The sequence below is a fragment of the Camelus bactrianus genome, chromosome 8, assembly GCF_048773025.1.
Source record: "Camelus bactrianus isolate YW-2024 breed Bactrian camel chromosome 8, ASM4877302v1, whole genome shotgun sequence".
Lineage (NCBI taxonomy): Eukaryota > Metazoa > Chordata > Mammalia > Artiodactyla > Camelidae > Camelus > Camelus bactrianus.
This window is the reverse complement of record NC_133546.1, coordinates 46,753,960-46,779,121: the sequence shown is the minus strand read 5'-3', so window position 1 is coordinate 46,779,121 and position 25,162 is coordinate 46,753,960. Positions and strand designations below refer to the sequence as shown.

General features: G+C 40.5%; 1 protein-coding gene and 1 long non-coding RNA gene across 5 annotated transcripts in view; one reads left to right on the top strand and one right to left on the bottom strand.

Annotated features, from left to right (window-relative positions):
• The window catches only part of CRYBG1 (crystallin beta-gamma domain containing 1), a 180,542-nt gene extending 157,238 nt beyond the window's left edge, over window positions 1-23,304 (top strand). For all 4 annotated transcript variants that reach the window (XM_074368561.1, XM_045524479.2, XM_074368562.1 and 1 more), the window contains 13 exons: window positions 581-616; window positions 1,320-1,477; window positions 2,165-2,291; window positions 2,382-2,527; window positions 9,414-9,540; window positions 9,737-9,769; window positions 10,698-10,810; window positions 12,347-12,476; window positions 14,498-14,637; window positions 15,927-16,050; window positions 16,470-16,628; window positions 18,167-18,329; window positions 22,597-23,304. In XM_074368561.1, coding sequence (XP_074224662.1) covers window positions 581-616; window positions 1,320-1,477; window positions 2,165-2,291; window positions 2,382-2,527; window positions 9,414-9,540; window positions 9,737-9,769; window positions 10,698-10,810; window positions 12,347-12,476; window positions 14,498-14,637; window positions 15,927-16,050; window positions 16,470-16,628; window positions 18,167-18,329; window positions 22,597-22,685 — 1,545 coding nt within the window. In that variant the 3' untranslated portion in view covers window positions 22,686-23,304. The remainder of the gene's footprint in view (window positions 1-580; window positions 617-1,319; window positions 1,478-2,164; window positions 2,292-2,381; window positions 2,528-9,413; window positions 9,541-9,736; window positions 9,770-10,697; window positions 10,811-12,346; window positions 12,477-14,497; window positions 14,638-15,926; window positions 16,051-16,469; window positions 16,629-18,166; window positions 18,330-22,596) is intronic.
• LOC141578369 (uncharacterized) lies at window positions 10,245-18,283 on the bottom strand. The gene is made up of 2 exons (XR_012508683.1): window positions 18,146-18,283; window positions 10,245-10,837 (listed from the first exon to the last, which is right to left on the bottom strand). It is a non-coding gene; the product is annotated as an uncharacterized LOC141578369 (long non-coding RNA).
• Window positions 23,305-25,162: the final 1,858 nt, after the last annotated feature.

The following is a 25,162-nucleotide window of genomic DNA, read 5'->3' as shown; positions in this document are numbered from 1 at the left end:
CATTGTGAACTTGAGTGAACTTCAACAGTTTTGTAAGCTGTGGGTTGCAAAATTAAATGCCTGCGGGGCCAGGCAGCAACTAAATGTGAGTAGGCTGGCAGGGAGTTGAACCGAGGAGGTGGAGACAGGCAAACCGGGGGCTGTATCCCAGCTGGAGGATGAGCCCGGTGCAGGGCTGATAGGTGCAGAAGGTGGAGGTTGCTGCCTGTGAGAATCTGGGTCCAGAGATACCAGATCTTAGGACTACTTTTTAAGAGATGTGGGAAATATACATTTTTTTGGAGATATTTACTGATTTTTTTTTTAAAAAACAAAACCCTAACATTATTTGGTCGTAAAACACAGCTACCATGCAGATTCAGATTGCAGACCATCTGTGTGAGACTCTGCTCCAACAGTCTTCCTTGTATCTTCCCTGCGTCGCTGGTGATTTTAGAACTGTCTCAACATCCACTCAACAAACCGGAATGTAGTTGCCCTGTGCAGTTCCGTAGCTTACCACTGACTGGCATGGGTAAAGAGAATGGTAATTGTATCCATGACAAACCACTTTTCTTAGTTACATTATTTTTCTTTCCAGGGTGGCCGTAAGGTTGAATTCCCTACAGATCCAAAGGTAAAACATATATAATATTTTGAAAAATTTTATTTGCATTCCATCTCCATGCAGGTAACACTTGTGATTTTACATATCAATTCCATAAAACATAACTGCAACCAAAGGAAGTTGTCCAGCTTACACCGGCCGTCCTGGCTGGAAGATGATGCTGACGGCACTAGTTACCACTAGCAGCGTGTGTAGCCATGGCTCAAAAGGTTCATTGCTGTATTAAGTTTGTAATTTGTGGTTGTATTTACTAACCGCAAGGCCCATTGTTGCATGCCAGTTAGCCAGGAAAAAGCTTACTTTTCATGACAGGTTCTCCCTGCTCCAAAATGCTCTTTCCACTATTTCTACTTTGCACATCCGTGACAAAAAAGATCAACAGTTGGTTTCATTTTTAAAGCAACCTAGGATACTCTGGTTCCTTAGTTTTGCCTGAGCAAAATTCTAAATATCAGTTCTAGACATTGAACCAAAACCAATTACACATGAACTATCTTTTGAATCTGGACTTCAAGCTATATACCACAGCAGGGAAAAAAATTCTGATTTTTAAAAAAAATATTACAAAATATTGTTATTTAGTTAATTTTTTTAATATTAAAAAATTAATTTGTGCTCCAGGACTTAGTGATATTAAAGGACTGATTTAATGTTTAGCTATTGGGATATTTAACTTCTTATAAGTTCCTGGCATATCTCATTTCTGTTATAGGTCATTATTTATGAAAAGCCTTTCTTTGAAGGAAAATGTATGGAACTAGAAACAGAGATGTGTAGTTTTATCATGGAAGGAGGTGAAACAGAAGAAATGACTGAAGATAAACGTTTGCCGTTTGCATCGGTGGGATCTATGAAAGTTCTGAGAGGCATGTAAGTAGACAGGAGTGACCTGTAAGGACTTCTTTTTGTTCCCTTTAGTAAAGGAGAAAACAGGCCCTCCCTCTCCCACAAAGGTAGCATCCCAGATTGTTTGGTGGGGTGAATTTCAAACATGTTCTCTTTAGCCAGTCGTGACCTGGATGGGACAGAGCAGTGTGAGGGGCTGGATTGGGGTCAGTCAGCTGAGCAAGGCTGTTAAACTGGCCCAGCCAGACTGATCACATCATCTACAATCCTGTCTGTTAACTGTGTTCCGAACTACTGAACAATTAGTTTGTTTTCTGTTTTTTATGATCCTATTTTGTATTTTATAGATCTTACCCATTTCTTTAGAAGTGTACACTGAAATGGTCTTGTAAATAGCCAAAAATGTATAGTATTTTAATTGCTATTTGAAGTTCATCCACTTTTATTTGTTGAAGTTCTTTTGAGTCAGTTCTTACACACACACACACACACGCAATGCCCTCCCTACACCCCTTTATGGAATATATGCATCTTAAGTGGTTTTCTTGGGGCCGTTCCCCTAAATATTAGGGAGGAATTCCAGTAGTCATAATGCCCAAGTCCATGTCTAGCTTTATAACTATTTGTATTTGGCAGTGAAACTGATACATGCATTGGAAGAAATTGAACACTACTGAAAACGTCTACTCCTTCATATTCTTTCTGTTGTAGCTGGGTTGCTTATGAGAAGCCTGGATTTACGGGTCACCAGTATTTGCTTGAAGAAGGAGAATACAAGGACTGGAAAGACTGGGGAGGTTACAGTGGAGAACTTCAGTCTTTACGACCTGTAATAGGTGTAAGTTGAAGTAAAGCTAATGGCTAGTACTTGGTCTTTGGGGGGTTGTAAATGGCTAGCCTTTGAATTTTGAAATTTTTTTCTCAATAGGATTTTTCAAATGCTCACATGATAATGTACAGTGAAAAAAACTTTGGATCCAAAGGTTCCAGTATCGATGTATTAGGAATTGTTGCTAATTTAAAGGAGACCGGATACGGAGTGAAGACACAGTCGATTAATGTCCTGAGTGGAGTGTAAGTGAAATAACCCAATTGAGATTTTAAACATGGGCTTCACTTTGGTTCATGTTAAACTAACGGGGTCTCTGACAGAGTAGGCACTTAGTAAGTACGTGTCACAAGACTAAACATTAAATCAGTCATTTAGTACTAACTGCCACAATGTTTTCATAACTGCTTTTTAAAATCTTTCTCATATAATATTTTTATGTGTAACATAACATTGGCATAGGCTTTTGAACTGCATGATAGAAATCTACAGATCCACTTCCCTTGTCATTCTGCATAGAAAGAACTCATGAATTTCTTATAAGGGAAACAATACTAGTGATCTAAAATTAGAAACCTGAGGTTGGGACAAAGTCCCATTTGACTTACTCTGGTCCTACACCTGCGCCATTATATGTCTTCCCTATTATTTTTTTCACTATTATTTTTTTCTTCCAGTTAAGATATAGTTGACATATAGCACTGTGTAAGTTTAAGATGTACAACGTAATGATTTGACTTAGATTCATTACGAAATGGTTACCACTGTAAGTTTAGTGAGTATCTGTCATCTCATAGATACAAAATAGAAGAAAAAAAAGTCTTCCTTGTGATGAGAATTCTTGGGATTTATTTACCTTCTTAACAATTTTTCATATATAACGTAAGTAGAGTTAATTATATTAATCATGCCCAGAATTTATTTATCTTATAACTGGAGTTTACTTTGACCATCTTCATCCAATTTCCCCTCCCCGCCCCCTCACCTCTGGTAACTACAAATCTAACCTCTTTTTCTATGAGTTTGTTGAGGTGGAACTGACCTACAACACTAAGCTAGTTCCTGGTGTACAACATAGTGACTGGGTATTTCTCTATGTTACAAAATGCTCACCATGACAAGTCTAGTTACCATCTGCCACCAAAGCTACTACGTAATTGACAGTATTTTCCATGCTGTACATTTCATTCCTGTGATTCATTTATTTTGTAACTGGAAGTTTGTACTTCTTAATTTCCCTCACCTAATCCACTCATCCTTCCACACCTGTTTGTTCTCTGTATTATGACTGTTGTCTGTTGTTATATTTGTTCATTTGTTTTGTTTTATAGATTCCATATGTAAGTTGAATCATATGGTATTTGCTTTTTTCTGCCTGACTTACTTCACTTAGCATAATACCCTCTAGGTCTATCCATGTTGTCGCAAATGGCAAGATTTCATTCTGTTTTATGGCTGAGTAGTATTCCATTGTGTACATACATGCTAGCAGACAGAAGGACCCCCAAACTGGAAAGCCCACCAAGCGACTGAGCAAGCCCCCTAAATGTGTGGTTCCTTGCTCGCTGACTGAGAAAGAATTCTCAACAGAGGCAGAGGGGCAAAGTGAAAAAAGAGCTGCTGCTACTGCTCAGAGAGTGAGGAAAAGGAAACTCTCAAGTGGGGAACCGTCAGCCACGTAGCCAGTGGAGACAGCTGCAGCCTCTGATTGGGCCGCGGGTCTTTTACTAGAAGGCTCTGCCATCATTATATTCACTTGGGTGGCATCAGTCATCTTCTGTTACTTGCTCTTTCCTCCCATGGAGCTCAGCCCTAAAACAGACACTTTGGCAGGAAAAAAAAGAGAACAAAATAAGAGATCCTGGGGTATGTCCTTGGAATTAATGCAGCAGCTGTGAGACACAAGCCGTCCTGTTGTAGGACTATGTCCTTAGAATTAAGGAGCCAGCTGTGGGATAAGAGAAATGCCCTGCCTTTCATCAGCCTGGAGCTTTCTTTCCCTTGTTGGAAGCCAGTCAGGGTCAGTAAGCCTGTCTCATCACCTCTTTCATATATAACACATCAATCTATCCATAGGTTGCTTCCATATCTTGGCTATTGTGAATAATCCTGCAATGAACATAGGGGTGCAAATGTCTTTTTAAATCAGTGTTTTTATTTTATTTGGAAAAATAGAAGTGGAATTGCTGGATTGTATGGTAGTTCTATTTTTAAGGTTTTTGAGGAACTTCCATACTGCCCTCCATAGTGGCTGCACAAATTTACATCCCCACCACCAGTGCAGGAGGGTTCCCTCTTCTCCACATCCTCATCAACACTTATTTGTTGCCTTTTTGATAACAGCCATTCTGACAGGGGTGAGGTGATACCTCATTGTGGTTTTGATTTGCATTTTCTTAATGACTAGTGATGCTGAACATCTTTTCATGTGCTTGTTGACCCTTTGTAGATCTTCTTTGGAAGAATGTCCATTTAGGTGCTCTACCCATTTTTTAACTGGGTTGTTTGTTTTTTAGATGGTGAGTTGCATGAGTTCTTTATATATTTTGGACATTAACCCCTTATCAAATATATTGTTTGCAAATATCTTCTCCCATTCAGTAAGTAGCCTTTTTGTTTGGTGGAGTTTCCTTTGGTGTGCAAAGGATTTTAATTTGATGTAGTCCCATTTGTTTACTTTTGCTTTTCTTCTCCCTTGCCTGAGGACACATATCCAAAAAATTACTGCTAAGACCGATGTCAAAGAACATACTGCTTATGTTTTCTTCTAGGAGTTTTATGGTTTGGGGTCTTAAATGTAAGTCTTTAATCCATTTGGGGGTTATTTTTGAATATGGTGGGAGAAAGTGGTCCAGTTTGATTATTTTGCATGAAATCTGCAGTTTTCCCGGCACCATTTATTGAAGAGCCTGTCTTTCCCTTTTGAATATTCTTACCTCTTTTGTCATAGATTGATTGACCATATGAGTGTGGGTACATTTCTGGTCTATTACTTTGATATAAAAATAATTACTTCAATGTACCTTGACTTAGCAATTGAGTGTTCTATTAATGCTGAAGTAAGTTTTTATTGAAAGATGATCAGTCAAGACTCTTTGAGAGGCAAGTAACTGCAAGTAAACATAAATTGGCACAAGTGGTAAAAATGGAATTTATTGGCCTGCATGACTGAAAAGTCCTGGGCGAGACTGTGTGCTTCAGTCATGACTGGATACAGGGTTCAGACACTGTCATCAGAACTTGGCCTCTGTTCTTGACTGGGCTTTTTACTGTACTGGCCTCACTTTAGCAGGTCCTTTCTATCTGGGGCCTGTGGCAGCAGCATCTGGATTTTGTTCTCGAATCTTACTGCTTCCAGTGGGAAACTTCTCTTTCCCACAAAAGGTCCAGGTTTGACTTCGATTCTGTAAGCTTAGGTCAAGTGCACCTGCCTGAACCAATCTCTGTAGCAAAGGACATGGCCGTGCCTGCATTACCTGCCCAGTCCCAGAGCTGAGATGTAGGGTCAGTCCCGGGGCACCTCATATATGACTGGGCTAAGGGGTTCCTCGGGAACATCAGAAAGAATGGGAACAGATACTGGATGGGCAAAACAGACGTCTATTAAAATGAGTTATACAGTTATCCTGGATAACTGTGTAACTCCAGCCCAGGCTGATGTCAGTTGTAATTTGTGAGTGTTCTTAAATGGTCATATGAAATCATTTGACATTGGTTCTGTTGAAAGTGTTCGATGTTAGATTTTTATATTATGAGTAACATAGGCCCTGGATATTTGAAATGTGTCTACAGTGTAATATGTATTAGTCATGTTGACTCAATTCTTGTGTTGGTTGTTGCTTGCGGCACCATCTTGGCAGAATGACATCGGTGACTTCCGGGCCTTCCATTCTTAGGAGGAAATGCCTTCTACTGGGTCCTCTGGAACCCTAATTTTAGAATCTGCCATAGACAAAAGGTATGGATGGCATTCAGAAGACATCTGAAATGTTGTGGCTCTGTAGTATTTTTGATTTGAATGATTTAGAAGGAAAATAACAGTGACTGACTCTCTGGGGACACAGCTCAACATTTTGATACACACCAGGTGTGCTGGTTCCTTTAGTCAGAGCCCAGTCATGCGCCCCAGCAGAGGAATAAAGAGGATGCTGGGTGGAATCCCCTTAGGGCATGGATGTAGATTCCGCTGTTAGCACAGGTAGGATTACTATGCCAGGGGCCAGTCTTTCTCTTTTAACCAGGCTTTGTTTACTTGAAATCAGTTTCCTTTATAAAATGTTGCTTTTGTATGTTTCTATTTTTAGTCATTTCAGGTTCTGTTTCCTGGCTTAGGCTTTTTTTTTTCAGGGTGTAGCAGCTGAGTTTTGTTATTGGGGGAAGTTGAAAGGAGGCGTGCACACACACGCACTCAACCACTTCCTTTTAAATTAAAAGCATTCTCTCTTTACCAGAGCCAGCTGCTTCCTTGTATTTTCATTCAGTTGATCATTTGACAAATATGTATTGAGGTCTATTATGTGTAAAGCATTATGTTATATCCTCAAAGAAGTTACAGTATTTATATAAAACATAATAATTGCTACAAAAGATGCAGAGATGCAAAGATGCTTTGGGAATCCACAGCAGAGAGAGATGAATTTCCAGTTTGGACACAGGGAGGCCTTCAGAGGAGGTAGCATTGGAGTTGGGCCCTGCAGAATAGGAAGGTTGAGATGTGCCACTGTCACAGGGGTCACAAATTCCCTGGTGGTAAATTTACGATTAGCTCTGAAACTGAGAACAGTCTTGAGGAAGGATGCTCATGAATCAAACAAATGAGGTTTTAGGAACTGCATTTCGTTTCTTGTAGAAACATCAGAGGAAATGCCTTTATACACTCTTACTAATCACTTTATAGTTCTGTGCTGTCTTTTTGCTCAAGTAGTGGAAACTGGGCTAATTTTTTTTTAACTAAGAGCAGAATTAAGTATTTCTAGAGTCCAGATTTTTTTTTTTTTTTAAAGTGCTATTGTTCTGAGTTCTTTTTCCTTTCCCCTCCACAGAAGGGCGCGTTTGCCCCGCTGCCCTTACATGCTGAGCAGTGATCCCGGCAGGCTGAGACTTGCTCGTACTTGTCCTTGTCTCCCCCTGCCCCCAGCCCCCAGGCTTACAGAGAAGTGCTGATTCACAGATACAGAACCCACTTAAACAGGACAGGGAGGAACTTTCTTCTTAAGAGTCTCAGGTGTAAGTCTTAAGTAGACTCTAGGTCATAGATACACCAGAGAATCTCAGTGCTCTTCTCTCTGATGGCTGTTCATTTCCATGTACTGATTACACTTGAGTTTTTGTTTTGTTATAGTAAAACTAATCTGTTCTCATCATGAAGCATGTGGGCTCTTTTAGGTATGGTTTAATGGAACAGTAGATGAAAAGAAACTTTATAGAGCAAGTGGCAGTTCGGGTCACAAAGTGAAGAGAGCCTGGTGAGCCTCGGGAGACTTAGTCAAGGGTTCAGTCATCACTGGCCACTCACTGTGTCACGTTGGACAGGTCACTTCCCATTCAGAACAAGCACCAACAAATAATGCCATGTAATGCTTCTCACCCATTTGTGAACTTTTGAGGGTGAGGATTTTGTCTTTTTCATCTTGCGTTCCTAGTGCCAGTCTAGTTCCAGGCACATGGTAAATGGCCAGCTGGTGTTTGCTAATGAATAAATGAATTAACTTTTCTGTCTTTAGGTTTTCCCTTCTGTAAAATGTGAAAGCCAGCACCTCCTAGGTAGTGTAACCAAGTTCAAACCTGTACTGCTCACTGCACCGCAGGCCAGTAAATTGGAAGATGAGGTGCTGAGGCAAGGAATAGTGACTTTATTCGGAAAGCCAGCAGACTGACAAGATGGTGGATAGGACTAAAGAACTATCTTACCCGAGTTAGAATTCAGGCCTCTTTTATACTGAAAGGGAAGGGGGTGTGGTTAGTTGTTGCAAACTTCTTGGTGCCAGAATCCTTGTAGCTGTCCATGTAGGTCTGGTCACCATGTTCCTATAAACCTCCAACAAGATAGATGTTATTTTCTTTCTCTCTACATGAAATGAAAAGTGTCATGCCCTTAAAGGTTAGAGCCTTGAGAATGGACTGTCATGTGCACTTCAGGCTGCAGGCAACATTCCTTTACAAACGCGCAGAACCAGCACGACTACGCGCAGGAGACAGAGCACAAAGGTTAGAGCTAAAGGAACCGATCAGTGTGGAGTCCGGTTTGTTCTTCTGTTACCTCCCTGGAAGATTAAATGTGATGATAGATGTGAAAGCATTTTGGAAAGTTCTGAGCATATATAGGTGTTACTCCTTTAAGCTGTGAGAGGATCAGTAGGGCTCTGAGTTAACTGAGGAGGACACACTGAGTAGCTCTTGAATATAACAACTGAAAAACTCTTTTCCCTTCAAAGACTTTAATCTTTGGATTGGAAATAGCATCAGTAAGTTATTGTGTTGGTTTTTCTTCTGTGTGGATCACTTAAAAGATAGCAAGTGAGAACATTCCAAAAGAGACTTGTTCTTAGTATTCCCAAGAGGTCGTTCCGTTTTGCTTAATACATAGTTGTGTTATGTTGGAAATCCTGACTGAAATAGAATTTTTGTTACTTAGCTGGGGTTTTTTTGCCTTTTTTTTTTTCTGGTCAACTTTTTTTCATTGTGGTTTGTTGTGCAATACAGATACAGCTTCCTATAATATCTTTCTGGAAAAATATTTTAATGTTGATAACAAAAAGGATTCTTACGTATTAAATGAACTTTTACAGTTACTTCTTGAAAGTCCAAATTGTCTCCTTAGAAGAGAATTAGAAAGAAATGTAGAGAAATATCCTCATTGGAGCTTTCTCAAATTCTGTTTGGATTTGGTAAGTGAGAATACCAAAAGGTTCATGGAAAGATACTCTTGTCACTTGCCATTTAGATTTGTCTGTAGGACATTTAAATCAATCTACTCCTAAAAGATTAATGGTGAACCAGAAAAGTTCAGATTACTGATTAGTAAAACAAATGAAAGTTATACTATACCATACATATTTACCCAAAGGGGTGTGATCGTTTTATTGTAAATGTAGACTTATGAACTACGAGTCGGTGTTTTTCTTTCTTCAGATGGGTAGCCTATGAAAACCCCGACTTCACAGGAGAACAGTATATACTGGACAAAGGCTTTTACACTAGTTTCGAGGACTGGGGAGGCAAAAATTGTAAGATCTCTTCTGTTCAACCTATATGCTTGGTAAGGAGTTATATTTTTCTATGAGAATATTTAACTGAACTCTGGATTTCCTTAATGTGTGCTTCTGGTTTATGTAGTACTTAACACTATAGAAACTAACCTGAGATTGTTTTTAATGGTATTGGTTAATGATGTAGAAGAAAATCTTTCAAGATGTCTACTCATTTCCTTTTCTCTTCCCTTTAAATTGTTCTAGGATTCTTTCACTGGTCCAAGGAGACAAAATCAGGTAACTTAAAAAATATTATTTTTCATAATTAGGGACCTTCCATCAAAAAGTTGAACTTATGTGTAAAATGTCATACATTTGGGACATTTTGTTAGTTTTACTCATTTTTATGCCTGAAGGCATAACTGTATTTTAAAGTTAAATGTAAGTTTACAGTAAGGCTTACTTGATAGCATTGACTCATATCTGAATATTTCTTATAAAATGTTATTATGTAGAGTTGAATTTTATATCATTGCATGAATCAGAGTTTACATTAATACAGTAAGATTAATATTTCAAACAATAGCATATAGTTATTGTGATAAACAGTAATTTAAATTTTCATGTTTGCTGTGTCTGCATCAAACATTTTATATGGTCTCTTTTATATGGTCTGTCACTTAAGCCTCTTGAATGCTGACTGTCTTTATATCAACTGAAGTGTTAAATTTGCTATTTAGGCTTTTTAATGGAAGTGTTCAGACAGCCATAATTACAGAGGCACAGACACCACTGTCTTCTTTATTGGCATACACAAGATCTAATAAGTCAGCAGGTAGCTTCCATTGAGAGGGAGGAAATCCATACTTGCATGTTTCCAAAATACAGTTTTTTATAAATATCAGAACTGTGAACAATTACTTTTGGCCACAATAAAGCTTTAAAATGCCTCATAGCTTGTTACAACAGGGTGTTCTGTAGAAAGCTGCCTCTATTGTTGGATTGTCCTTTGATGTCTCTGAATTAAATTAAACAATAATGGTGCAGCTAAAGGATTTCTAATTGAATATTAATGTAGAAGTAGAAAATTAAAGGATTTATAAAACTCACACTAGTTTACCGTAACAAGAGTTAACATGTCATGTTTGGGCCATCATTTCAAAGGCTGAATGAGTTAATGTGTTCAGGAAAGTAATTTTCTGTATTTCTGTTTACTTTTTCAAAGATTCACTTGTTTTCGGAACCACGGTTTCAAGGTCACAGTCAACATTTTGAAGAAACAACAAGTCAAGTTGACGATTCATTTTCTACCAAGTCTTGCAGGGTTTTAGGAGGCAGGTAAGCAAAACAATGGACTGGCAGAGCCTAATCAGTGAGGGGAAAAAAGGATTCACATATCAGCAAGGAAACACACCTTTACGTGATCGACACTATATGAAACCACTAAATAGTACAAAACCACGTTAGTACTGAAGTGTACTTTATAGCAACTGAGTGCAGACGTCAGAGGACATGGCGATCAGTGTGGGTTGGAGAAGTTGGAAGATCACCACCTCACTGTGCAGTGGGATCCAAACCAGGTTCTCTGCTCTCTAGGCCTCTCCCATCATCTGTAAAGGGACTCTAGATCATCTCTCAGGCACCTCCCAAGGTAGATCCTTTTACAGGTAGGTAGGAGTAGGGTAGGCATTTTGCAGGATGTCCCTGGAGTGGGGATGATCTGATCAGGTAGCACGCCACCCTCGCTAGCCGGGAGGTCTTTGCACTGGGCGGAGGGGACGTGAGTTTGGACAGGGAGGGTGGGATCAGGTCATGAAGGCTCCCCTGAGCATATGAGTTTAGAGGATGCCCTAGGAAACACAAGACGGGCAAGGTGATGAGCTCAGAGTGCCATGCTAAAAACAGTAGTCTTACAAAAGCTCTTGAGAGGGGAGAGCCCAAGGTCAGGAAAAACTCATGGAGCAATCTATACAAAAAGTGATAAAGAATTAAGTCAAGTAGTAGTAGCAGTAATGCCTTTGATCATATAGTTTTTCATGGTCTAAATAGCATTGTCGTATCATCTGGCTTTGCAATCAAATGAGTAGATTTACATAAAGCTTCACTGTTTATGAACACATACCTGGACCTCTGTCACAGTCCCTCTTTATCCTGGATGCTGCTTCATTTATTACTAGCAGACATGTACTATCCATTTATTGTCTCAGCTCAGTAGAGTGTAAACTTTAAGACAGCAGGGACTTTGTTTTGTCTTCTATTTTATTCCCCAGCAACAGAAAAGTAGCTGGCATACAATTAGTCCTCGATAAGTATTTGTTGGTTAAAAAAACAAGCAAAAAACCCCAACTCTTCTAGGGAAGTATGGTAAATCCCCATTTTATCAGTAATGCTAAGACCTAGAGCAGCTAAGTGAAGTATGTAAGTCGCTGTAGGATTTTGACTCCTGGCCCAGCACAGAGGTGTTAGAAATGAGATACCTGGGTAGGAAAACAGACCCAGGTCACTGACTAGCTATGCAAGTTGAAAGATTATTCAGAGAGGACTCGAGGACTTGACAAAACTAACTGGGCCAGAAGAACGGAGGCCCCCATGGGAGAAGCAAGGAGCGCTGGACGGTGGTGAGGTGGAAACATGAATCATTGCATGGAGAAAAAAATTCTATTTCACAAATGCAAAGTTAAGAACTGACTTATTATGAATATTAATTTGCCACAGATGAAATGCAGTAAATATATCCAGATGTTTTTGAAGCAAGAACACTGTTAGCCGTAAGCACTGCGTTTATATCACAGCAGGCTCCCTCTAGAAATCAGACTTCCTGAATAGCAATACTCAAATTACATATTATCCATGTGTGTGGTCTTTCCTCTGTAGCTGGGTTGCGTATGATGGGGAAAATTTCACTGGTAATCAGTACGTGTTGGAGGAAGGCCACTATCCTTCTCTCTCTGCAATGGGATGCCTGCCTGGAGCAACCTTCAAGTCTCTGCGTTTTATAGATGTTGTAAGTATGGCAGGGTGAACATAGCATTACAGAGATATGTGACTTACACAGCTGATGGTCAGAGCCAGGGAACCAGCAGGTCGACTTACTGAGGGCATAGTTGGAGGCATAAAATACAGTTGCATGTAGAACTTTCCACCTTGGTCTCTTTCTTGATCTTTCAGATGTAAATTGTTTTTGTTTGCTGTTTTCTCAGATTTCAGGTGCAGTGTTGAGTCAGTCATGGTGCACAGTCGTCCTGGGCTAGTTCTCAAGGGTCTTCTGTCTTGTTTTTTCCATTTAATACCTCATCCCTATTTCCATGCCTCATATACTTACTAGTCCACTTGAGTTTTCTGTTCAGTCAGTTGCCTATTTATATCCTTTGCCCAGGTCTTTAGTTTCCTTTACCTTTTGTTATTATTGATTTGCAGATAAATGACTTCTCCCAGCGAATCATATATGTGCTAATCCAGATTACTGTGCTCCTTTTTGACCAGGAATCTTTAATTCTGATGCAGACAGAGGAATATTCAGTAGAACAAAACTACAAGATAATGTTCAGATGTCTGGGTGTGTCTGGCAGTGTGGGAGATACTTATTTTTGGCAGCTGATCTCTCATAAAAAGCTTTAAACATTTGTAGTTGGTGATTTTAGCTTTAAAGGTAGAAAGAACATCTGTAAGTTGACTTTTTCTCATCTTTTCCTGCCTGTTCAAATAACCAGAATGTTGACCTTTCTTGAGATGTGAAAATAGTAGCAGTGAAACATAGAATGATGTGGTAAGATTCACTAGCTTACAAATAATAAAATATCTAAAGTTTTGATATTTAATCCTCCTGGAATTCTAAAAGCTACCTACAAGTATATATATATTTTAAAAAACAAACCCAAGTTTTCAAATGTCTTCCTTCAACCAGAACTTAGCATATATGCTCACATCACTTTTGACACTTCGTGTTCTTTCAGGTTCTGATTATGATGAAGTGAACTTCTCACCCATATTAAGAACCTGTATTTTAATTGTGACTTAATACTTCAAAACTGTTTGGTGGCTGCCACTAGGTTAGGGTGCTCTGAACATCTCTGGCATGCCGTCTCAGTGGAGAGCAGTAAAAGTGCAGAGGAGTAATACTGCTACAACTTTTGTCGTTTCCTTCTTGTATGTTTTGTATAACCTAATTCCTAGACCATAAAACCACCTCTGCCCAATAACTTGATGTTTCAAGATCCTTCTACACGTCAGGGCACATCCAAATAAATGAGGCAGTAAGATGCCGCACCCTTGCCACAGAGCTTGAAGCAGGTAGGGGATTTTTGATGTATCATTTATGACTTTAGGATTATTATCATTAGAGCTTAGCCTAGGGTCATAAGGGTCTGTAATTTAAAAAACAAGCATAAGCTACCAACTTTTCATTTTTCTGAAAAATCAGTGGATTTCTGTGCTGTTGCCCTCTTTAAAATAAATGACCATTTGAACATGGGGCTTCCATCCTGTTTTTTTCCTCTCGTCCTAACAATTATTCCTACAGGAAGTTTGGGAGCATAAGTACACAGAATCACTCTTACTGACAGTTAATAACAAAAAAGACATTTGAAAGTGCATACAAGAGGAAGATTCCTTGTTTAGGCAAGTAACTGCTAGACCCCAAAGATCACCATGGCCCCCGACCTTCTTCATTCATGCCTTTCCAGCCTCTCCTTATCCCAACAGAAAACAGCAAAGTTGAAAATAAATCCTCTTAGAATCGGTAATCCTGGCATATATACCTATTCCTTTATTCCTGGGAGAGTTCCCCCTGGTTTGTAACACTATGTACGGCCCTGGCTTTCTTTGCGGTGCAAAAACTTCCTGTCCTCCCTCTCCCCTCTCTTTAGCTCTGGAGTATAAGCAGCCAGACTTTCTGGGAAAGGGAGTTTATGAACAGACCAAATCTGGCCAGATCTTGTGCTTTGTCCTTGTAACAAGATGATTTTTAAATAAGTTCAAATAATTATCAAAGATGAGTAATAGATGATTGTTTTTGTTCCTAAACAGGAATTTTCTGAACCAACAATTCTTCTCTTTGAAAGAGAAGACTTCAAAGGAAAAAAGTTTGAACTTAATGCAGAAGTAGTTAATCTCCAGTCCCTAGGATTCAACACACACATTCGCTCTGTTCAGGTGATTGGTGGCATGTAAGTGAGTTACCTACTTGCTTATTCAGTAAAATAGATTTTAAAAATTAAGTTTGATCATATTTCTTCCCCGCCTACGTTACCTTAACCAAACTGTCATATAGCCCCTTATTTTCTGTAAGGCTTGGTGTTTATGCTCCCTCAGAGTATACTTCTCCCACTGGGAAAAGCCATGTGTGGGCCTTATCTCTTCGTCCAGATTTTTAGTTTACTGAAGGTAAGGACTTTGTCTTGAACATCTCTCAAGGTTCCTAGGCGAATGCTTTGCAAACCAGTGCTCAGTGAATCTGTTAAGCAAGTAGGAAAGAGCCGATTTTTCTTATTCCTTTGAAAGATCAAGTCCTTTGATTTGGTAGTAAGGTTTGGGATTTTCCTTTGGCTAAGATTGACCAGCAGATGCTGTGCAAAATGATTAAAGGTCAACAGAAGATATTCCTCAACTTTGAATAATTTTGAAATTAAGATATAAAAATGAGTAAGGAATAATCAATTGTAATGTTTTTAAGAAAGTATTTCTTTCACAAAAACAACAGGTATAGTTACCTGTATGCATCAAATGTGGGGGGGACTAGAGCTATTTTAGAAACATAAGGATTATCAGGGTGGCAGAATTATGCCTGATTTTTTTCTTCCAACAGGTTTTAATTAATATTTTGTTTTTATGATAAAATGGCTAAGAAGGTTAACATTTTAGAGTTCCAGGATTAAAAGTAGAGAACATTCGTCCTTGATGTAACACATCACCCAGAGAGGAAGGCTGCTGGCTTGCTTGCATGCCAGTCTGTGTTGGAACCCACCTCTCAGGTGTGGGCACCAGCAGTCTGAGCGGAAGAGACCTATCTTCAGCAGTTTTCTGGACTGAGGAAGGTTACTCTCATTTTAAACAAAACTTCATTATTTTTTCATTGATATCTAACTAACCTTTATATAGCACTTTCCATGAGCCACTAAATAAAGGTCCATTAATGCAAGTGAAGATGTTTAATGTGAAGCTCATAGGAAGTACTTGGCTGTCCTGCTGAAAGACTCTCCAGATCACTGCCTTATAGAGAAAAAAAACTCACCTACTTCTCTTCAAGAATGGAACTCTGGGGCATAAATACTCATATGTCAAGAATTTGTTATTTGTCAATAAAGGGGTGCTTTTGAGTGTTTTTGGAAATAAAGTAGCTTCCTCCTCCTTTAAAGTATAAAAAACAGTCTAAAAATTGAAGCACTCTGCAGATGCACTTGGGGCCTGTTGTCAAATGGATATCGCCCCTTACTGCTGTTTTCTCCTTTGTTTCCAGATGGGTGACTTATGAATACGCCAATTACAGAGGCAGACAGTTCCTGCTGTCACCAGCTGAAGTGCCTAACTGGTATGAATTCAGTGGCTGTCGCCAAATAGGTTCTCTGCGACCTTTTGTTCAGGTATTTTCTTCTCCGTGCTTTCAACAGACTCGTCTCTGAAATCTTTTTTTTTTTAAATACATGTAATTCAACTTTTTAGTTTCAATTTTAAGTTTGAAATTGGCCTCCGCCCTCATCCTCCACCCTGAGAATTTCTGAATTGGGGCGTGTTTCTGGCGCTAAGAGGTTGTGACTGCTGTCACAAGTGTTATCACACTTGACATCAAAACGTGGTGTATCTCAAGCCCTGGGTGTCCACAGGCGAGCTCTCTGCCCCAGGCATCTTCTCGTTGAGAAAATTCTACAGCCTCTGAAACTCCTGGGTAGAGCAATTATCCCTACTCCAGCGTCACCCTGGATTCTGCCCCTGCTGCTGATGCTCGTTCAGTGCTTCTAAAGTACAACTTGGATATGACAATTCCTGGGTTTTTGTCTTCTAGAAACGAATTTATTTCAGACTTCGAAACAAAGAAACAGGGTTATTCATGTCAACCAATGGAAACTTAGAGGATCTGAAGCTTCTCAGAATACAGGTCATGGAGGATGTCGGTGCTGATGATCAGATCTGGATTTATCAAGAAGGGTGCATCAAATGCAGGGTGAGTTTTTAGGATGTAGACAGGGGTCTAAGGTAGCATATTCCTTTGAGTAGGTGCTGTTTCACCATTCCTGATGGAGGACTTTCAGAAAGTTGGAAGATTTTTCATGAATATATTTCTTAGCTCTGATAGAACCAGTCTAGGAGCTTAAAATGGGAGGTAAATCTAGCACTGATCTAAGACAGAGTATTTACACATGATTTACACACAGTAATAGAAAAAGGAGGTGTCTGTGTTACCCTCCCCTTTCTCCTTAACCTACTTGTTATGGCTTATTTCTATAAGCCCCATCGTTATCAACACAGATGACTCTCAGTTTCCCTTCTGGAGGACCCCACAGACTAGGATGAAGGGTGAAGAGATGCCACCCCGCGTACAATACAGTCCATTTCCTAATTGCCACACCTTATAAAGTGGAAAATGGCCCGTCTCCCTCCTATCACTCCTGCCATAACATACATTTAAAAACTGAATGTAGTAAGATTTTATGAGAGAAGCTCACACTTCTGTTGTGGATATTCTTTTTAACTCTGATTTTATGGGCTTGACTGTCTGTTACTGATTTTTTAAAATCTTGCTGCCCCATGAGTCAGCAGAAGGCATACAGCCTTGTGAAAAAGGAGGTACAACTTGTTAACTGGGTCTGTTGTGCTTGAGGGAGAAGCATCCTTTCAGTAAACAGAAGTACTATTTAGACTTGCATAGAAGAAACAGCGTGAGAAATAGATGTTAACTGTTTCAGAAGCATAAAAAAAAGCCAATTTCTGCCTTTGAATTATCTTAATTTAAGAAAATGGTGTCTTTCAGCAATTATTTCTAATGAACATTTCAGCGGTATTATCATAATCCTTTTATCTCAGTACAGGCTGGTTCTCATTCCATAAGCATTTCCTATAGCAATGTGTCAATGTCACGTGAACATGACTGGCTTACCGTGTTCATACAGTAAGGGTAGGTTCGCTTCATAGAAGGCCCCATAAAAGCTTTGCATTAGAACATACTCCACTGCATTTGTAGTTCTTTTTTTATATTTGGATGGCATGCCTTTTTAGAAAATTTGACACTTCTCATGAAGGAATTCAAGAGAAATTAATAAATGGAATTTCGAGTTTTAAAATGATAAAATGCCCTTTTAGCAACTTCAGTACTACAACAGCCTTCAAAATCAGAGATGCAGTCATATGCCAGAAGGCTCAGGCTGAGCAGGGGTGGGGGAGATTGAGCTACAGACCCAGCCTCACATCACAGTCATTTCTGGGCACTTTTGAGTCATCTACAGCTTCCCTTACTTTGAGACTGAGAGCCTCACAAAGGGCATAAGTCTTCTATAATGGACAAGAATTGAGAACTCTCCATCACTCATGCCATCTGAAATGGTTTGAGCCCAGTTACCCTGGCTGAAGGCTGAAATACCTCGTGGCGGGGTAAGTGCAGCCAGGAGCTAAGATACCTTTAAAAATAAACAGGGAACTGATCACAGTGGTACTTGAATGTGTATCCAGCCACCTCTAAGATACCTTGTCATTTCCACGAAGCAGATAGCAGAAGACTGCTGCCTGACCATCGTGGGGAGCCTCGTGACTTCCGGCTCTAAACTGGGTCTGGCACTGGAACAGAATGTCGACAGTCAGTTCTGGAGCATGAAGTCTGATGGCAGGATCTACAGCAGGTTGAAGCCCAATTTAGTTTTAGATATCAAAGGTAAGGATCATTTCTGTTATTTTCTTTGTTGTGTCTTTCTTTAGCTAACTAAAAATCTACTCTTCACTTAAAATTTTTTTAAATTGAAGTACAGTAGACTTATAATGTTGTGTTAGTCTCAGTTGTACAGCAAAGTGATAGTTATGTACATATATTTTTTTCAGATTCTTTTTCATTATAGGTTATTACAAGATATTGAATATAGTTCCCTGTGCTGTACAGTAGGTCCTTGTTTATCTAACTGGTCTTTACTTTTGAGAATGGTGAGTGCACTGTTAAGTGATCCCTCCCTGTGTGCCAGCCACAGTGCTGGACACTGTGCATACGTCATTTCACATGATCTTCACAGCAGCAGTAATAGGCCTGTGTTATAGCCTCAAAACAGACTTAGAGGAATTAATCTGTTTGGCCATGATCTCACACCGCAAGTGCTGAAGTGGTATCTGGGCCTCCGCTGACTTTAAACCATTCGTCGTCTTACAACAGTGTTAGACTAAAAATCACAAGTTATACTCACGTAGTATAGTTGATGGTTCTCATGTATATGCATGTAACCATTCACTGTAAAGATGTTAAGACTGAAAGGAATTAAAACAAACAACACACCCAGGATTTCAGCTGAACATTTGTTTGATGAAGTTAATCCAGAGCAAACTGATGGTGCTTGGGGAAGAACAAATAAATTTAAGCCAGTGGTTCCCAAACTCTCATCTGCATCAGAATTATCTGGAGGACTCCTTAAAACACAGATGGGTGGGGTTGGGGGGAGAGTACAGAGCTCAGTGGTAGAGTGCTTAGCATGCAAGAGGTCCTGGGTTCAATCCCCAGTACCTCCATTAAAAAAAATTAATAATAAATAAAAGTAAACCTAATTAGCTCTCCCTCCAAAAAAACAAACCCCAAACTGCTGGGCCCCACCCTCAGAGGCTCTGATTCTAGGGTAGGGCCCAAGAATCTGCTTGTCTAACAAGTTCCAGGTGATGCCCACGCCACCCCTCTAGGAGAACCATTGCTGATAATGTTAAAATATAAAACAAAAAATGACCTAACGGAGACAGGGGAATTCAGTGAACTGTTACTGATGCTGACAAGCAAATATAGTGTGTTTTATTCATCTGGGGTAATTTTGCTTTAAATTATTAACAGAGACATTATATTCCCTATCAGGAAGACCAGTGTGATGATGTTTATAAATATAGTTAAACTATACTATACTACACACGCCATTTTAAGTCATGGCTAGAAAGTTTGTTCAACTTTACTTAAGGCTCTAGGCCAAAATCAAGATACAGGGGTAAAGGAACAAGTGACTTTTGTGGAAGGAGAATAAGCCTGAACATTTCATCCGGGGCTTTGGTGACTGCCTGAGAGACAGAAGGGGCTGGCACTTCTGGATGAGCTCCAGGTGGGGAGAGATTAGAATTCACAAAGAACCCAGGGAGCAGAATGGTGCTGACATGCAAGCTAACGAAGCTTACTGAGGCAAAGGGAGGGCACTACATTTAGAAAGCACCACAAAGCATTATCTAACTCTAGGCTGGATGGGGCCCCCAAATCATACACTACATGAACTGTGAGCAGGGCCCTTGGATCTAACATACCTCCTTAACATTGTGTATTTGGTACAACAGATTTGTCAATATGTACACAAGCAAAATACCCACTTCATAAATGCTCAACCTGAGGTTCAAACTGTGAAGGATCACTGACACTTCAATATCTTGTAATAACCTATAATGGAAAAGAAACTGAAAAAGAATATATGTATAACTGAATCACTTTGCTGTACACCTGAAACTAACACAACATTGTAAATCAATTATACTTTGATAAAAACATTAAAAAGCATTAATCACTGACCCAAACCTTTCTTAATTTTTTTTAAATTTCTTTTATAATTTTAATTAACTTACTTATTTATATTGGTGGGGGGAGGTAATTAGATTTACTTATTTATTTTTAGAGGAGGTACTGGGGATTGAACCCAGGACCTTCTGTATGCTAAGCTTGTGCTCTACCACTTGAGCTATTCCCTCCCCTTCTTAATTCTTACTTTGATCAACTTGTTGAGCTGGAGCTCCTTAGTCTATACAAGATAGAGTTTCAAAACCTCCAGAGATGCCAAAGAAATGTGACTAGACTAAATTGGAAACATGGATTTTGGGGAAGACATGGACTCATGCTTCTTAAAATGTGATCAGCTTTCTGTGTCCATGGTTAAGATCAGTGTTATAATCCTCATGAGCTAGTCTCTTAGAGCATTTCTTTTATTCTTTCAACACGTGTTTACTGGGCACTCACTATGTGACAGGCTCTGTGCTAGACACTGGGGGTACCAAAGTGGGGGGAAAAAAAGGATCCTACCTTGGCTTCAGAGAGCTTACATTCTAGAATCTCCAGGCATGTAGGATTTCTCCCCACTGCTACACTGGCCGTTGACAGGGAGAAAGCTTCCTCCTTAGGGCTTTGCTTTAAAGCTCCAAGGTCACTTCCTAAAATGCATTATAAATTAGTCCAACGCCTTTGGAGTAATGATGCTGTTCTGTATATCTGAACTCAGTATATCTAGTCTGGTAGCTGCAGAAGCATGATGTCTTGCTAAACTGAATTTAAATTTCTCAGCTTGTGGGAGAATGTTGCCATCTTGTGGACGTGCGAGAGTAGGGCCACACACTTCACATACAGTGCAAGGGACACAGGAAACCTCTCTCGTTGGGACACTTAATAGGAGACTGTGACTCTCATTAGCTACAACTCTTCAACTATTTGTTACTTACTAATATTACCATAAGATTTATTTTAAACTACCTGGAGTTTGTAGACATCCATGTAGTATTCCAGACCACATATATGATGTCAGTCAGCAGTGGAAGCTGACTCAAGCTCACTTTAAAAAATGTCACAAGTCTGGGGTGATTTTAATTCTCCCCAAAGGCAGAAGTATTCAGATTATTTCCAAGAACTTTCTAGTCTTCATGACTCTGATTAGAATTAGGATGTAATATACACAGAAAGTATGTTTAAGATACTATAATCTTGAATAAAGAAGACACTGAAGAATAAAAAAAGACATTGTGACCTTAAGACAGTACTTCCTTAAATCTCCTTGGAATATATATATCGTGTGTGTCTCGGTGGGCAACTTCCATTTGCACTGCAAACTTATGCATAAAAGGCCCAGGGCACGGTGCCCTTCTGGCCCGTCCTCTCCAGCTGTGTGGAGGCTCTCAACCATCAGTGACAATTAACCACTTACAAGGGGGTGGGGGCATGAGAGGTGACCACCAAAATCTGCTGTGTAAGTTTTCTGACCTTCTGGATGTTTTGTAAATGCTTTAAAAGAGAGTAAGAATTTAATTCTTCTTGGCCTGGGGCCGCAGTATGATTTCAATACTAGTCACACTTACCCTGCATCTGGATGAACGGATTCTGATTTTAATGGAGTCCTTGGTGATCTAACCTTGGTGCAGAGGCTTATGCTGAAAAAGGATAAGGTCTCTGAAAGGAAAAAAAGTCCACACTGGAAAAAAGTCCTATGACCCTTTGTTTTGTTAATGATACTTCTCTATTGAATGAAGAGGCCAAGGGGGTATTTTTAACACTTACGAATCTGAAATATCTAGCAAGCACGCTTGGAATGTATTGTGGCGAAAGGGAGTTTATGGAAAGCATACTAGTTTTACAGTCTCGTGGAACTTAGCATCTTAAATGCTCTGAATTTGAACACACCACAGCCTGTGGGTTCCCAGAAGTGGGAGTGCTGCCCTGTCCATACTTCTGGTGCCGCTCAAACCTCCTCTGTGACCTGCTATAGCCATTGTTTATGCAAAACTCCATCTGACAGCCTTTCCACTGCTCTCAGGCCTGCCTGCGTCTTCCTCACTGGTACCTCACATCCGCCATCCCACCGCTTAATGTATGTCACGTCTCTCTGCTCCTTTGTCCTCCACATTGTCTCCTGTTCCCTCCAATTTCAGACAGATCAAGAGTGACCATGGACTAGCTTCTTAGACTTGAGTAGGAAAAGGAGCCTCGGGAGGTAGGTCATCCGTGTGGAGCTGCTGATGCTGTATAATGAGGTTTTAACACTTTACCCCATGGCAGGTCAAGCCTCGCAGCCCTCGGGTGCGTTTCTGGGCTTTCCTCCCTGCTCTGTTTCCTTGAGGCACTAGCACCGCACCTTGCTTATACTTGTATTGTGATAAACTGTCCGCTGTGGCCCCTTCACACGGGTACACTTCCTCTTACTATTCTCCTTTCCTTTCAGGCGGCACACAGTATGATCAAAATCACCTTATTCTCAACACTGTCAACAAGGAGAAGTTAACACAAGTGTGGGAAGCCATGGTCCTGTAGACCTGAATGAGGAGTGCAAGAGGAATACCTCTGGAGGTCTCCCAGCTGCCTTATTTAAATAAAAGAAGAAAAGACTGCCGACAGAAGCACCGAGAAAGTGGACCTGCTCCCTCAACAACCCTAAATTCACTCGTGAATCATGCTGCTGTGACCAGGACAACTGCTCATCTTCTCAAAAGGCTGTAATTGTTTTAAACCAATTATTTGTCCTCCTTTCATTTCTTGCCTTCCATTTCCTTTCAGTAGCTGCTTAAACAGATTGCATTAGCAGCTTTAAAAAAAAAGTTGTATCAAAACTTTAAGATCAAACACATCTTTCACTATTTTTGGAAATAATTTGAGAAGAGAACAGGCACCAACTTAACTGACTTTAGGGACCTACAAGTCCCTTACACTTTAAAGGGGAGGATACAAGCTCACATTTATAAGGTGGGAGACTGTTTAGCATCTGAGAAGAAATAATTAGGCCTTTAATGTTGGTCCTTGACCTTCTATTTTCTGGATTCATTAATTACACTGTATAGCACAGTGGGGAAAGCCTTATCTACGAGGGACTGAATAAGTGAACAAAGTATGATTTTTCTGTTAATATTAAAATTAGTAAATTTATAAGATTTCACATCCATGTCTGCTAACATTTATTAGCAGAATTTGGATGATTTTAGCTCACCCTTGGGCTGCCCTGGAATGTCACACAAGAGTGTTGTTAATGCTCTTCTCACAGAAGCTACTGGACCAGTATTACCGTGACCTAACTCACTAGTTCTGAAGCAATGTGGTGCAGTCCTTGGCTAACCGCAGGTCACTGAGCCTAGTCTCCGGCCCTTCTGTCCAGCTGCACTGGCACAAGGCCTGCACGGGGCTGCCTCCCTGTGATGCTCCCTGGCCCGGCACCGGGAGTGACTGCTGGGGGAGCAGCCTCAGCTCACTTACTGCTGGAAGCAGAAACGAGAGGTGTGGAAGGTTCAAGAGGATGGCCAGCACTTCTCTCCAGAAAGTGAAGGGAAGGCGGCCTCCCGCAATGCTTGTTGCCCAAACCTTAGCACTCAGAGCCCTGAACTGCAGCAAGCATTTCAGCGACTTGCGAACGCTGAGCTGCTGACAGCACGCTCACCGGCCCACCTGCTGCTGTTCAGACAGTGACTCTAGTGTGAACAAAATTGCTCAACGTACCTTGAATGCACTCTTCCTCTTTTTGTCCTCATTTCGTTGTCCTCGTCACTGAGTGCTGGCGCTCCTATCACAGGAAGAACAAATCTTGTTTCCTGTTCATCTCTTCCAGTGTGCTCCCAGTGGTACCATGTCCATCCTCCGGAGTCCGTGGTAGGCACTTACCGTCATCAGGGTAGTTTATCCTCAGTTTAAGTCATGTTTGCACACGTCCAACAACAGCCAACACGTCCGTCTTGTTCTGATTTGAGGCCCTGTGCACATCAGCACGGTGTGCTGGGTGAGACGTGTTGAATTTACCTCTTGACTAAACTTGCCTGGTTCACCGTATCTCAGGGTCCACGCAGCAGCCCTCATAACACTTCACAGAGGGCCCGCTGGCAGGTTAGAAACAAACGCCTGATCCGACGAGGCGGGTTTTGGGTGCTGGAATAGGGGCAGAGAAACAGTGGGCTCCTGTCTCTCCAGACTCGGCGGTGAAAGGGCGCACTCCACTTGTCTGAGGGTGGACATGAGGGTAAGTGAGGTCTTCCCTCAAGAGTTATGCCCCTCACCACCGCCTGGGAGCCCTCAAGAAAAAGAGCTAAGATCGTTCAGATGGAAGTCAAAAGTGGCTGTATTCACAACTGAAAAACCTTTTCTTTCTTTTGAGGTAAATTTGTACTCATGAGACCACAATTCTAGAGAAAAGCCCTCATCTAACACACGACCAAACGAGTGGCTAGCAGGAGTAAACCAAGCAGACAGGCACCTGAACAGGCCTGCGTCAGAGCTCAGCGCCGGTCTCTAACGCGCAGCAATGAGACTGAGCGCTGACTGTGCGTGAATGAGGGGCACAGACAAAGGTGGGGCCCACTGGCCAGACACCTACATGCAAGAATTTATGGTCAGAAGCTGGAGAACTTTGAGCCCCAAGGGAATGGCTGTAACTTCCATGGAAAAAGCCTCAGAGACACATGTTTCAGGTGTTGAAAGAGGCCTAGCCCTTAGGCAAAAGTAAAGGTTTTAAAAAGTTAGAAACTTTAACATCATCTTTCATTTTCTATGAGAGTAAACAACCAAATCACCAGCCAGATTTTTATATATGACGCTGTTAGACTCAGAGTGCTGATGGCTGTTACGACCACATCAGAGCAGAGGAACAAAAATCAAAGGAAACCTTGGCCACTTTGACATGTGCTCACTGATTCATGAATCTAAGAAGGAATTAGCTTTAAATAAGCTCTTCATGCTGTCATCCATGCACTGGAAGTTTTAATCTCTCACAAATACTAAAATGATAAAACAGAGTTTGAGCTATTAGAACA